The 14,423-nt window shown below is 40.1% G+C and overlaps 1 protein-coding gene across 1 annotated transcript in view; it reads right to left on the bottom strand.

The window, feature by feature from the left end:
* EPSTI1 (epithelial stromal interaction 1) overlaps positions 1–14,423 on the bottom strand; it is a 50,293-nt gene that overhangs the window by 29,676 nt on the left and 6,194 nt on the right. Inside the window, exons 2-5 of the mRNA XM_053935191.1 lie at positions 9,965–10,023; positions 7,910–7,993; positions 3,657–3,730; positions 2,951–3,034 (exon numbers count right to left, since the gene is read on the bottom strand). Of these exons, the coding sequence (XP_053791166.1) occupies positions 2,951–3,034; positions 3,657–3,730; positions 7,910–7,993; positions 9,965–10,023 (301 nt within the window). The remainder of the gene's footprint in view (positions 1–2,950; positions 3,035–3,656; positions 3,731–7,909; positions 7,994–9,964; positions 10,024–14,423) is intronic.

Below are 14,423 nucleotides of genomic sequence, written 5' to 3'. Positions count from 1 at the left end.
GACAGTTTTTGAAGATGGCAGGACTGTTTATTACATAATGTAAGAGAAAAAAATGTTGCCTGCAGTATAATTACACTGAGCCTTTTCAATTCAAATTGTTTGAATATTCTAATAATAAGTCAAGATCTAAACTATAAAGGAAATGCTAAATGCAGGGTAACAGCAACAGAAATTCAGTGACAGGAAACAGAAATATCCATTGTGCTGAAGTCATCCAATTTTACATGCAACAAAAATGAGAAAAGTTTAATAAACAAGAAGCCAAGTATCAGCTTCTTGCTTATTTTTTGGGGAACTTTGACAGTCCTTTCACCCAACAGACACAAAGGAAATTATGATCCAGTCAAACACTGTGATGTGAATGGCTGCACAAAAGATACCAACCCCAGACATCTACTACTAATGAGCAAATAACAAAAAAACTACCTCTCATGTACTTAAACATTTTCTGCGGATTAGACACATACCCGAGCATCAGAGAAAAATACAGAAAAAGGGAATTCTCTGCTCATGTTACAAAGTCTTTTCCGAATTATTTCAGTGAGCACTCATTAGTGGCTTAGAATACCCAAACTCAGGCATTTGTTTACGCAAAATGTTTACTCAGTATTTGTTTACGCAAGATGGCCCTGTGGAGCACAGAATGAAGAATCTTTCCTCTCTCTGGAAGTTGGAGAGAGACAAGGTAGATGCCAAGCTGGTCTTCCAGCAGCTTATAACCCCATGGTTAATTCAAGAATGACAGAGAGAGGCAGGTGGACTCGTACAGTTGGTAAGGCAGACCTTCTGTACTTGGGTACTGCTTTGGCAGACTCACAGTTTTTGCTTGTTTACAAAGATAGTGGGAAAGGGGATGCTGCTTTTCTCTGCAAAACCAGCATTAAAACACTAACATAAACAGATCCTAAGTTCACAGGCTTACAGTACATCATCCTTACAATCAAGGAAGAACTGAGCTGAGTATCAGCACCCGTTCTAGTCATCGCACATTAGTCTGTAGGGCTTCACCATTCATGTCTGTTGGCAAAGAAGCTTTCCAGCTGTGAAAGTTCCAGGGCTCCTGCTGATAAAGCTGGCTAGCTATTATCTCCTCTCAAACTGTCACACAATTTGGTTTTTATTGAATGAATAATAACCTTGAGCAAAAGGGCTGGCAAGCAAGAAAAGACGGCCTGTGAACTTGCAAAAAGACATGCTCTCAGCCAATGCCCTACAGGTGCAGTTGAGTACAAATCTATCACTTCAAATAAAAAGCTCCTTTCCTTTGGTAAACAGAGCCCAACGCTGGTTGTACAGCATCAGTAGGATCCGTGTCATTCTCAGGTCTTGGGAGCCTTTCATCTGTAGACAGAGTGAGATAGCCAAATTGGCACCTTCCAGTGGCTTTTCAGCATTCTCTTCTTAAACACAGGGTTGAATGTTTAATATTTAATCATCTTCCAAAAAGAAATCTCCATCAGCTCTATCACTATTGTGAAAGACAATCTGAATAAACAAATTCAAACTAAGAGTTCCCTTTCACGCCTCTCTGTTTTGTGTGATTGCTTTGTGGGTATATGTTTATTTAGTCAAATTAGGCAGTCTGGCAAAGATGTTTGCTACAATGTTGCATCTTCCTTCAGCAAAAATGGATACTTACAGTTTTACTATCTACAACATCTATAAAGATTTTATAATCTGTGGGAGTGAAGGTAAGGAAATTAAGGAGCATGAAAACAAACCTGATACATCAATATATTTTCCAGATGTAACTAGAAATGATAGCAGTCTTTTAACATTTTTCTTGTCCAATGCCCATGGGCAAGCATCATATATTAAATAATTAATCCACTCTCTTCCACTGCTATCATCACTGTGTCTGGAGCTATACATGAGATGGTAACAGCTAACAACATTTTCAGGTGCTAGTATTCATTGTTCCTGTAAGCTATTGTGTATGGGCTTATGCCCAAAGTACAATACTAACCACTGACAGACCAGGGACAGACTAACCCTTACCTAGAGGCAATTACAGTTATTTCTGCTTATGCACACCCTTGTATGCCAACCAGTATCGATGGCTTTTTAATTAACTCTCAACATGCAGTTTCTGCACAGAAAATCATTTTTACTGTTGTAGAGACAAAACTTGCAAACCTTAAATCTCCCTTTCTCTCCTTGTTAATGAGCTCATCAGTATCATGCTCCCTCTCCTTTCATTTTTCATTTAAATTCCACACTGCATTCTCAAGCAAGTACTACTTGGTTGCCACCAAGGAGACACAAATGAACTTTTACAAAGGGTTGTAAGCACAAAGAACAAGAAGATGCTTTGTGAGAATAACTAGAGAAAGCAAACAAAAATAATAAAAGAAATTTTTCAAGTGAGCTATCATTGGTGTCAATATATGGAGACTATTAGAAGGAAGAGTGATATGACCTATTAGCAAGACACTTGTGTGTGCAGGCCGTAGAAGGGCTGGAGGGGCAGTTGAATTTCAGGGTGCTCTCAGCACAATGCAAGTAGACTACACTGACCTTTCCATAATTTGGATATCTTTTCAATCCTGACAGGTTGGATTTTCTAGTATTCTTCCCATGTGCACAGGCAGTTATGGATTCCTATAAGGTCTTTGTGCCAACTGCTACAATCCAATCTTAGAGAGGGAGCTCATGCCAAAATGAACCATATAACCTTCACATAATTTACTCCTGACCTTCATGTTCTCCCTTTCTGCTAACTCTGCCAGATAGATGCAGCTGAAAGGCTGGAGTTTCTGATGAGCCAAAGGAACACTCAAGCCCCCAAAAACCCTGGGCAGGCATCCTTCAGTCAGCTACAAAGAGGAGGAGGACTACATTTCCTAATTCCTCAATACCATTCAGGGTTACCACTTAATTTAATTAGCCAGCTTCATGTAGTTCAGCAAAATCAAGAATCAAGACTGTTATACGCAGTGACTAGATATACCTTTTCTCTCTGAATTGCTTTCTTTTTCAGGATTTCAGCTTCTTCAGCTGCCTTTTTTGCTTTTACATACTCTTCTCTCTTGTGCTGTGTGACATAAACATAGGAAGTTATTTTACATATTTATGTATACAAGGAACACATGAGGTAACTTGACTCCTATAGTGCACATCTTTCAAACCTAAAATGTGTTAGGGGAAAATGTCTGGATTTTTTCCCTTAAAATAAGACAGTGAATAATGCAGGCTGTGCAACAGCTACTGCAATATTGGCTTTAAGAAGGCTGAGAAATCTAGGACTGATAAATGGGCATCCATGCAAAGACTCACACAGCTGATTGATAACTTGCAAGCATTTATACCTCTTGTAACAGGAACAACATTTCCACATAAGCACAGGACAGGGTGGTACATTGATCAATTAGTCCAAGCATAAGCAGCATGCCAGAAGATACATTTAAGTGGCTTTACAACTGTTCTGGTTGTTATTTGAGATATCATCTGTGATACAGATTGCTACATATTTATGGAAAGATTTCTCATTTTCTTTGGTGCAGAACATTAGTTTCTGATTTTCTGCTGCTTCCTTCAGGTTTCATGACTTTCTCCTGTCAAGCAGCTGTGAGTTCATTTTATAGTCATACAAAACACTACAGGAAAAGTTTTCTTTTGAGTCCTAAAAATAAATAAACACATTTATTCTTACTGACCTTTTTCTGGTATTTAGATTGCATGAGAATCATTTGTTGGTTTTGTCGTACTTGAGCCTCTGATTCGTTTCCACCTTAAAAAAAACCCAAAAATACAAATGGCACTTTGTATGAGCATTTTAACTGCAAATGCCAGTCATTTCAGAATACAGCAATATAACAGATTGGATGTATGCATATACAGGAAATTTTTCATAATTACAGTAGCTGTCTGACATTAAAGAGAACAGATAGGAGACCTTTTTGATCATTTTTTGCATCCATCAAAAGCACTTGCCTATTATTTACAGAGCATCCACTGTATCATCCACTCTACTAACAAATATGTCTCTACAATGTATGATCAGTTTACTGAGGAACTATTCCATTTTCAGAAAATCAGTCATGCTTTGCAGGTGAGTTTTCATTTTCACATCCAGCTATCCCTACCTTTGCTCAGTTTGTCACACACATACAGTCAGAAATTCTATTGCTAAAAAGTTTCTCTTTTATCAAATTTAGGATCTTGGACTCTGCCAGTTCCAGTGGGATGCTATCATTTTAATATTTTCTAAATAATGTCTTGGGGCTCAAGGAAGAACCCCCTTTCTGAAATGGAAGTAAAAGCCTTTTCCCACAGACCTCACATTCATATCCAAGTAGTAGAAAGTGTCCTTTTCCAAAGCCATGGACTCTCTTTTGTGAACATCTGAAGTTCTGGCCATAATGTTCAGCCTTCAATAAAAAGAAACAAAATCCCCACAACCAATCAACCAACAAAAAAACTAATCACAGAAAGAAAGTGATACTTGGTCTTAAGGGATTGAGGAAGTGCCTTTGATTCTATTACTCTGCTGTATATTCCAAGGTATTTTCTTGCTGTAGGAAAGGAATTAATTTATTCCCTTCAGTTGATGCAAAACATAACAACAGCCCTCACTCCATTCTGAGGATGGGAGCTGTACTTCCCCAGTTTATTGTTTTCATGAGAAATTCCCCTCTATGTGACTCCTAATTCTACAGAAGCAGCTGGACCAATCTGTGCTACCTGGTATCTTGGGCTGTAGCAAAAGCAGCATGGGCAGCCAGTCAAGGGAATGTGATTCTGCCTCTCTGCTCTAGTCTGGTGAGACCCCACCTGCAGTGCTGCATCCAGCTCTGGAGTCCCCAGTACAAGAAGGTCATGGACCTGCTGAATTGAGTCCGTAGGAGGGCCTCAAAGATGATCAGAGGGCTAGAGCACCTCTCCTATGAAGAAAGGCTGAGAGAGCCAGGATTGCTTCCCCAGGAGAGAAGAAGGCTCCAGGGAGACCTCCTAGCAGCCTTTCAGTACCTGAAAGGGCCTACAAGACAGCTGGAGAGAGAATTTTTGCAAGAGCATATAGTAGTAGGACAAGGATGAATGGCTTTAAACTGAAAGAGGAGAGATTTAGATTGAATATAGTAAAGACATGTTTCACTGTGAGGTGCTGAGGCACTGGCACAGGTTGCCCAGAGAAGCTGTGGATGTCCCATCTCTGGAAGTGTTCAAGGCCAGGTTGGATTGCACCTTGAGCAACCTGGTCTAGTGGAAGGTATCCCTGCCCATAGAAGGATGGGTAAAACTGAATGATATTTAAGTTTACTTCAGACCCAAACCATTCTATGAATTTTAAGACCTTTCAGAAATGAAAGAAATACTAGGCCTTGCAGGAGGGATCACTCTTGTCTAAAGGTAGCTCTCTCCATTTACTAATGGAAGGTAACTAATCTTTAGGAGCTTTTGTGACATTCCCATTTTGTGAATGGGAGATCAATACCCTAAGCATGGCAACATTTCTGTGGACTCAAATAAATCCCTAAGATAAGTTCTCCAGAGAGAATGGCCATGCAGTATACAAGCAATAAGCTTAGAGTAGCAATACACATACAGCTGTTGAGGCAGGATGGGAACAGAGAGAACTCCAGTTCAGAAGGCGAGAAGAAAACTGATTTATTTCAAATGCACCGCTCTATTTAGAGGGAACATGTGCAGACCAACTTCATTGGTCTTAAAGTAAAAACATCTCACACCATTGGTGCGCTGTGAATCATGCACGGTGGCAGAACGTATCTATAAACAATGTGAACAACAAGAGAGATAAAGAAATATTTACATTCTTTTCCAACTCTTTCCCAGGCCCAGCCTGGTAGAAATGTCTCTTTTTCTCTCTGACTGAACTGAGAATATCCACAGCTGGCATTGTAGAGTGTCTCTTCCCCAGGTCTAGAAAATAAAACTGCTGCTAAACAGGTTTTGAAACCTCTTAGATGCCTAATCTTTCTCTTTTTTTAGCCTTTTAATAGCAAAATTTCATTTGTGCACTGTAGTTTTTTTGCCAGTACTGGTGGACATAGGCTTGGAACAAACATTTTTCTCATCATTATTAGAAATTGCCTATAGCCTTTCAGCCAGGTTTAATCCATTCAAGTTGCCTTGGCTGTAACGTGTCAAATGCTTCACTGAAGTCAGAGGATGTTGTGATCATATACAATAATAGCAGAAAAGAGACTGTTGCATTTATCAGGCATGATTTGTTGCTCCACTTGTTGCTTACGTAGGAGAGTAGAACTTGCATCCTTCATTGCTCTCATCTCTCCATGATGCCTGAAAGTTTGGCAGTCAAATATTACAGAGTTGAAATCTAGAATACTTATTTCCCTGTGGAAACCACAAGTGTTAAAAAACTTTAAGAAGCTTCAACTTTATTTATAGATTTTATTTAGTGACTTGGACTAGACGTGTAGTCCCTTAAAATCACTCTGAGAAAATAACATGATACTTTTTTATCCTAATGAATACCTACAGGGGTAAAATTAGAGATGCCATTTCAGCTCCAGATTTGTTCCTGTGGCAATGATATGTTCTAATAATCTTTGCACCTCAGTTCTTTTCAGAGGCACTGAACACAGTACCTGTGTCTCAGCGTCCAGGAGTCTAAGTGGCAGCTAGAGAGTGACTAATGACATCGTATTTTTTTACTTAAGTTTCTTCTTTGCCCAGAAGGATTTATAAAATGCAGAGGGCCAGAAGTTAAGACTCCTGACACTCAGTCCCTGCAGCTTTAAGGGACACCTTTAGTCACGCAGCCAGCCCGCACACAGCAAACATGCCAAATTTCTTTTTCCAGATTTCACTTTCTTCAGCAAAAAGCTCTATGGTCTCCTTGTGACAGAAGTATGTCTTCTAGAAACTACCCACAAGCAAGAAGCAAATGTTACATGTGAACTCACAAAGACTGTGTCTGGCCACACAACTGAACATGATGGTGGGCACACAGGGCATTGCCACCACTGCAAACAACTGTGACTGAGCTGCAGGGCAGAACATGTGGGACCAGGATCACCCTGAGCCAAAAATCAGATCTGGGTTGGAGTCAGTTCAAACTCCTCTGTCTTCCACCTGCTGTCTATTTTTATACACTGTACACCACAGCAAACTCATCTTGTGCAGCCTGTCAGAGAAAGAACTTAATTTGCAGGTCAAAGCAGACTACCTCCTGCACTTTGCACCCCAAATTCTCCTCCAACAGCCAAGGTAAGGAAGAGTAGCTCTTCTTTTCTAAAACTTTTTAAAACTAAGTTAGAAATATCACTAAATTCAGTACTTTATAGTGGTTGCAATTGAAGATATCTCCTACACTTTCCCCCACCCATCTAGAAAACATCTTGCTTATCTTAGCAAACACATCAATTATGTTCAGGGTGGTTTAAGTTCTTGCAGCTTTTTACCCTGTTTTTCATTTACTTGTCTGTTACCTTTAAAAAATTGGTAATATAGGGCTTCACACACTTTTAGCCTGCAAATGCTGAAGATGCAGGGATCATTTTTGCCTCTTCAAGAGCCAGCAGCCAGGAAAGCACACACAGACACAGAGGAGTTTTCTTACAGGTAACTGGAGGGTCTCTCACATGCTGTCCATCTTCACACTAATGATGAGTGCGTGGCCCCTCAGAGAGATCAACTACAGACAGTGTAAACAGCAGGAGGATTAATCCACCTCTTTTCCCCAAATGTTAGTACAGATTTTCTACTCTGCCCTTGACAGATTTCTTGAGTGACAATCTGTGCTGTTTTGTTTCAGAAACATCTTCCTTGCCACGATCATCAAGAAGCACAGAGCACATACAATATATTCATGTCAGCCCTTATTGACACTGAATCTCTTTAATTAGTAGCGAGAAAAAGTTAAAAACGTCTCATGTCTTGGAAAATTTAATTTTGCAATTCTCAATTGCTGATTTACATGTCTTACCCAGTCTCTGTGGCACCAATGTAATTGGCCCTGGCCTGTGTTCTTTCTTCCATTGCTCCAGGTCATCGAGCTCTTTCTTAGCAACTGAGCAGGTATGAAAAGAAATAAATATATGGAAGTTAGAGGAATACTAACAAGCAGCCATTACTGCTAATTGCATGTAATCCTGAAGACCATCCAGGAACAACTTGGTTCTCAAGAGACTCAGACACCGCCACAAGAGGTTACGCAGTCACTGCAGTAATTAGCTAATAGGGCAAACATTTTCCCTAACTTGAGTCTGTAATGGTGAACAACCCTAGGACTCAACCTCAAAAGTAAAGCCAAAACCAGCTAGGAGACTACTAATAGACTGCTTTTTAACCCCTGGGGACCTATAGGTAAGTGCCATAGTATTTGCTGCTGCAGGTAAAGCAGAAGTTGTTACAATGAAGATGTTACTGCTGCATAGAGGGAAATCCTTGTGGTGTAATGCTCCCCAGCAGGGAAATGAAAAGTAATTTTCCCTCCCAACCACATGCTCCCTAAATAAAAACAGGAGGAATGCATGAATCAGCTTCAAATTAAGACACTTCAACATAGCCACCCACATGTGAGATGGGCAGCAAGCTCCCAGCTTAGTCAGTGCAAGTCAATACAGCCAGGGTGCAACCATATGCTCTAGGATGGCTGATACAACTTCTCTCTATGTTGACTGACAGAGGGAAAAATACAACAATTCCTTTCAATTCCTTCCTTCCAAGCAAGGCCAACAAAGCCTATGAAAAGAGGAGCTGTGTTTTACACTAGCACTTCAGTTGCTCTAGGAGCTTATTTCACTCTGTGTATCCTAATAGCTAGCTATGGCTATTGGAGGCTAACACCAGCCCTCCTCTAAGAGGATAAAGCCAGTATTTGGGTAAGCCTCTAAAGAGATCGAAATGACAGAGAACAGCTTTTTATTTCACCTTTAAAACAACCATTTAAGTAGAGACTGCATTCAGTGAGGTCCTATTTCTGCCAGTGTCCAAGACAGAAATACTTGACATGCTTCAGACCTTTCACACTGGCACCACAAAGTGAAAACAGATCTTTATTAGAGCAGCAGCAGCGTGGCTGTTAACATCACAGTCAGGTCTAGGATGATCTGCTGCTATTCTTCCTTCAAAAGGATTATAGTTCGGTTCATTTTAAGTCCATTTTCTTTCTTGCAACCAAAGGAAACCCAAACCATACCAGCCTGCCGGTAAAGCATTTCAGCCAAACTCACAATGTTTGAGAAGAAAGGATTTAATTGCACCGTTTCCTTGAGGACTCAAGACATGAGAAGTGCTGACTCACTCCTTTCAGCTTTCATGTCTTGCATGAATCAATGCCCAGATGTGTAAGATGGCTGTGCTCAATCAGTCACCTCTGTATACAGAATTTATTTCACATCTGACTCTGGCTGTAACTTTGCCAATAAAAGATTTCAACATATGCCTGATCTTTCTGGTAGAGGTTCAGGGTGTTCCCGCTTAGCTACTTTCACCAGCAAGACTCAAAGCTAAGAAAAAGTGAACATATATCCACAAATACTTTCCACCTAAAATTACTTTTACCAGCTTTGGTAGAAGAATCACCTACACTCAAATGCATTTTCAAGAACCAACAGCATCTGCAGTTGCTTTTGTTTCCACATGGGAGTATTTTCAAAAGTATTTCTTATTTATATTTTTGTTCTTCGTCCTCCTAAGACTGTGCAAAGTTTCCCAATATGAATTCCATCCTGTAAAATTTGGATAGAGCTAATTCCAGCATAGTCTTGTAGAAGCCATCTTGAACTCCTGCACTGAAATTACCAAAACCCTTCCAAATAAGATTTATCTGCATGAAGTGAAGCCAGATGATGAGTCACACTTAAGAAAAGCTACATGATCATGGAGAATGCTCATAACATTGGCATTTACTGTCATATTGGTACATAAAAAAGCATTGTAAAAATGAGGATAAAAATTGCAAGAGCAATAAAATGCTAAAATCCCATAGTTATTCAAGTAGAAATAATGTATTATGATATTAGACAACTCAACTTACTTTGCCGCAACTGTTTTCTTCTGGTTTCATTTGGAGTTACCAAGACATATGGGCCAACACTAAAATGAAAGAATACACTCTTATTTTTCCTGTTCACACAAAATCAGGAAGTGTTCCTTCATCACCGAAGTCAGTTTCCTGCTGTTGTAGCAAACAACTTCATAGAAAAGTGAGTATTTATTCTGATTCAGCTCTTTAGGAATTTTTGGTAAGTACTCTGGGAATACATGTTATATTTGTAATTGGCAGCAGATACCAAGGATAATATTTTCAGGAACTTTTAGCATAGCCTTTGCTGTTCTTATTCAAATCTTACTCTAGACTGCTGACCTCAAATCTCATGCATTTCAAATCAAATCACTTCCTTGAATCAAAAAGTTCCATGTAGAAGACCACTGTCTACTGGGAAGAGCACTGGTGCTGGCAGTCCCACCCTTTACCTTGTGGACACCAAGCGCCTTGTGGACTTAAGCAGTCTGCCCAAAAGTAGTCCAAGGAGTGCGCAAAGTCACACTGTCTGTGATGGACCCAGATGACTTACTCTCAGCCTGAGCCTCAGTTTCCTTGTCAGCCTTTCATTTTCAGGCACCAGGAATTCATTGGGCATATTCATCTTGCTGTCACGCCTAAGGTGCGACTCACTGAATCAGGACAAGGGGCCTGTTTTGCCAGACTTAATTCAAAATGCAGTTGTTGTCTCAAGGAGTTATCAATCTAATGTGACAGCAAAGAGGCAAGCCAGGGTTCAGAGTGTATTAAGAGACTCGAGGTGATCAAAAGAGTGATGAAAACATGTCAGTTCCACTTGGAGAAGACAAAGGGTTTTATCTCCATGGTGTATTGTGTGAGTAGGAGTTTACACAACTCCCACTTATCAGAAGCTGTGCCATGGGGGTGCAGGTTTACCAGAAATGCACTAAGCAGCAGTTGGCCCCACACATCAGAGTCTTGGCAGGGTTTTATATGCAAGTGTGGGCACAAATATTTCATGTGGTTTCACTGCAGGGAAAGCACAAGGAGAATAACAGCTACCATAGAATAATTAGGGGAGAAAGCTGAGCCTCTTCAGGAAGGGACACAGGGAGCGGGTAGAGGACAAACTAGTAAGCAGAGAGAGAAGTTGGCAGTGGAAAAGTAATGAAACAATAAGGCCCAAGACTAAGGCTTAAAAGGGGAATGAAAATCATGCAGAGATCAAAGTGCCCAAAGCTGCCTGCTGCCATATCACTGTAATTCAGGGTTTGGTAAGAGAGTATTTATATCCAATTACCTCTTTCTCTTTGAAGACTTATTCTAAGAGGATGTGGATTAATTTATGAGATTAAACTAGTAAAGATAGAGCCGTAAGCTTTAATGGTGCTGTTTAATATGATCTTTTCCCTTTCTGCCAGCACACTTTGGTGCCCCCGAGACACTGAGACTGTTCTGCAAGTCTCCACCGAATCCCAGACCCTCAAAGGCTGGAGTGAAGAGTGCAGCAATGCCCCAGTGGCAAACATTACTTAAAAGAAGCTTTGAGAACACATCTCACTTATGGCATAACACTCCCCATCAGTGATGTTTCAGATTTTTCTCTATTTGATTGAGTGGTGGTAGCATTTCCAATTTATGCCAAAGTGCCTTTAAGAAGCTGCTGCACAATGTATCTGTTTCAAGACTTTTTTATAGATTTTGTTTTGGTTTCAGATATTAAGATCATATTTCTCTCAAGTTCATACACAAAAATTATTAAGTACCTTTTAAACTCTCCTCCCTTCCCTTTGGCAGTGATAAAAGTGGCTGAAATTGTAGGTTGCAATGCTACATATCTTCCCCTCCCAAAAATTGATCAGTGCATCTAAGATACCACGCTGCTTCACAGCACTAGAGGGCAGAAGAGTTTTTATACAATGTACTTTGATGACTTCAAACAGCATTTGTCTGGTTGATTTATTTTAAGTTATAATACATTTTTTTAAAAAAGACCTCGGCTTGTCTGAACATGTATAAGAAATCATGTTATCAAATCTAGCCCTTTTGCCATGAATAATTTCCTTCATCTATTTCTGCTTTTTCGCTGGAAGGCTCAGACCCCAAGAAGCCAGGTGGGGCCCACTCTTCTGGTACCTGACTGTAGCCTCATCATCAACACCTCAGAAGAACTGCACATGAAATACAGCAAAGATCAATCAGTTTACCAAAGAGGTAGAGGTGACAGTACATTTACCATCTGTTTTCCAGAGAGCAGATTAAGAGTTGTTGTGTTTAAAACAGTGTTTATTAAAAAGCAAAATTCATTTCTATTTCATTGAAATAAAGGCAAAGAAAGTGAGGATGCCAAGTCTTCAGTGGGGGAGGGAAGGGGAGAACAGGACACCAACATTTCTTTGTCTTTTATCTAATGCTTTGTTTTACTTATGATTAGAAATAATAAGAAAAAAAAAAAAAAAAGGCAGGAGGAGCATTTTTGAGTTTATCTAACTTTATAGTATTCACCTTGGTCTCTGGAAAGATATGCCAGAGTTTGGGTACTGGGATTAGGAATGGCCTTAAACTGAAGGAGGGCAAGATTAGCTTAGATACTAGGAAGAAATTATTTACTGGCAGGGTGGTGAGGCACTGGCACAAGTTGTCCAGAGATGTTGTGGGTTCCCCATCCTTGAGGTGTTTAAGACCAAGCTGGATGGGGCTCTGAATAGCCTGGTCTAGAGGAAGGAATTCCTGCCCATGGCAGGGGGGTTGGAACTAGATGACCTTTAAGGTCTCTTAAAGAATCATTCCATGATTCTCTGATCAGGGGGAAGGAGGAGTAAGTACATGGTAAATTTCTTGTGTGAGGGGTGAAAGTCAGGGTCCAAACTGGTTCCTTGCCTTTTAACCCAACAGGAGAGGAGCCAAATGAGCTGTTGCCTGAGAAACTCCACCTGCCCTACATGTTCTAAAATCTGCACCTAAAATTCCTTATTTTCTCGAGATTCTCTTTTTGAAGGAAACAAAGAATACAAAAACCCACCAGCAGCTTTCTCCTTGTGTTTTTATCCAGTTTGCAGGATATTTCTTTGTAATTTCTTTGTTCAGGCAAAATCTCTGATCCAGTTAAGCCTATAAAACCTGCTACAGCCTGTCAATTTAATATTCCAGTCAGTTTCTGGGTTGCCACAGTAGCCATAAGTCTGGAGCAAATTATCCTACTTACCTGGGGAGCAATTAAGGAAATGTGAAGATTTGAAGCTATCAGTGATGTGCACAATTTTGTGCTTTATACCAATATATGAAGTGCTTCAAAGTCCACAGACAGAAAAGATTATAAAGTTTTTAACTTTACAGTTTCCCTAATAATGATTCTAATTGTTATAACATTTAAGCCTGTCTTTGAGGTAGGGTTGTTTTATAAATACAAATAGAGAAGTCACTGGAAGGGGGAGACAGAACATCTTACCCCAGTTATAGCTCTTCAAAAAGAAAAATCATCTTCTGCCTTTATGGATCATATTAATCTTGATGAGTGTTTTTTGTTTTATTTTCTCTGCAGAAAATGGGAATGTATTGACTCATTACACAGACTGAACAGATATTAATGAGAGTAAGAAAGTTATAACCCAATAAGAGAATGTATCTATATTGAAATTGAAAAAAAAGAACCCCCTATGATTTTTCAAGCAGATATACATAATATACCACAGCTGTGGGATTAGAAATGCCTATGTAACAATATATCATTGTGGTTTAACCCCAGTCAGTAATTAGGCACCACATGGCTGCTCACTCACTCTACCCCCCATGAGATAGGATGGAGAATTAGAAGGGTTAAAATGAGAAAACTCATGGGTTGAGATAAAGACAGTTTAACAGGTAAAGCAAAAGCTGCACACACAAGCAAAGCAGGAATGGATTCACCACTTCCCATGGCAAGGCAAGTATTCAGCCATCCCCAGGAAAGCAGGGCTCCACCACATGTAATGGTGACTTGGGAAGACGAAATCCATCACTTTGAATATCTCACCCCTCCTTCCCTGTCCCCCAGTTATGCATGCTGAGCATGCTGCCATATGTTATGGGATACACCTCTGCCAGTTGGGGTCAGCTGTCCCACAGCTCTCACAACTTCCTGTGCACCCTCAGCCCTCTCTCTGATGGGGTGGTGTGGGAGGCAGAAAAGACCCTGACTCAGTGTCAGCCCTGCTCAGTAATAACAAAACATCTCTGTGTTATCAACACACTTTCGGCCAAAAATCCAAACCGTAGCCCCACAGCACTACTATGAAGAAAATAAGCTCTACTCCAGCCAAAACCAGCACATACAGAGAGAGAGAGAGATATATAAAACATTTCTGTCAGGAGAAACATGCAATACATTCATAGGTAATCTGTAATGATAGTTTACACTTTGAGTGATCAGTAACATTAGGAACAGCATGTCTGAAAACTTAAATTTTGAATTATATGTGTAAGTCTACTTTTCTAACTAGGACACCTAGTT

This window comes from Vidua chalybeata, chromosome 2 (genome assembly GCF_026979565.1).
Source record: "Vidua chalybeata isolate OUT-0048 chromosome 2, bVidCha1 merged haplotype, whole genome shotgun sequence".
NCBI classification, from domain to species: Eukaryota; Metazoa; Chordata; class Aves; order Passeriformes; family Viduidae; genus Vidua; species Vidua chalybeata.
Note: the sequence above shows the minus strand (reverse complement) of the source record. Positions and strands in the feature narration are given on the sequence as shown.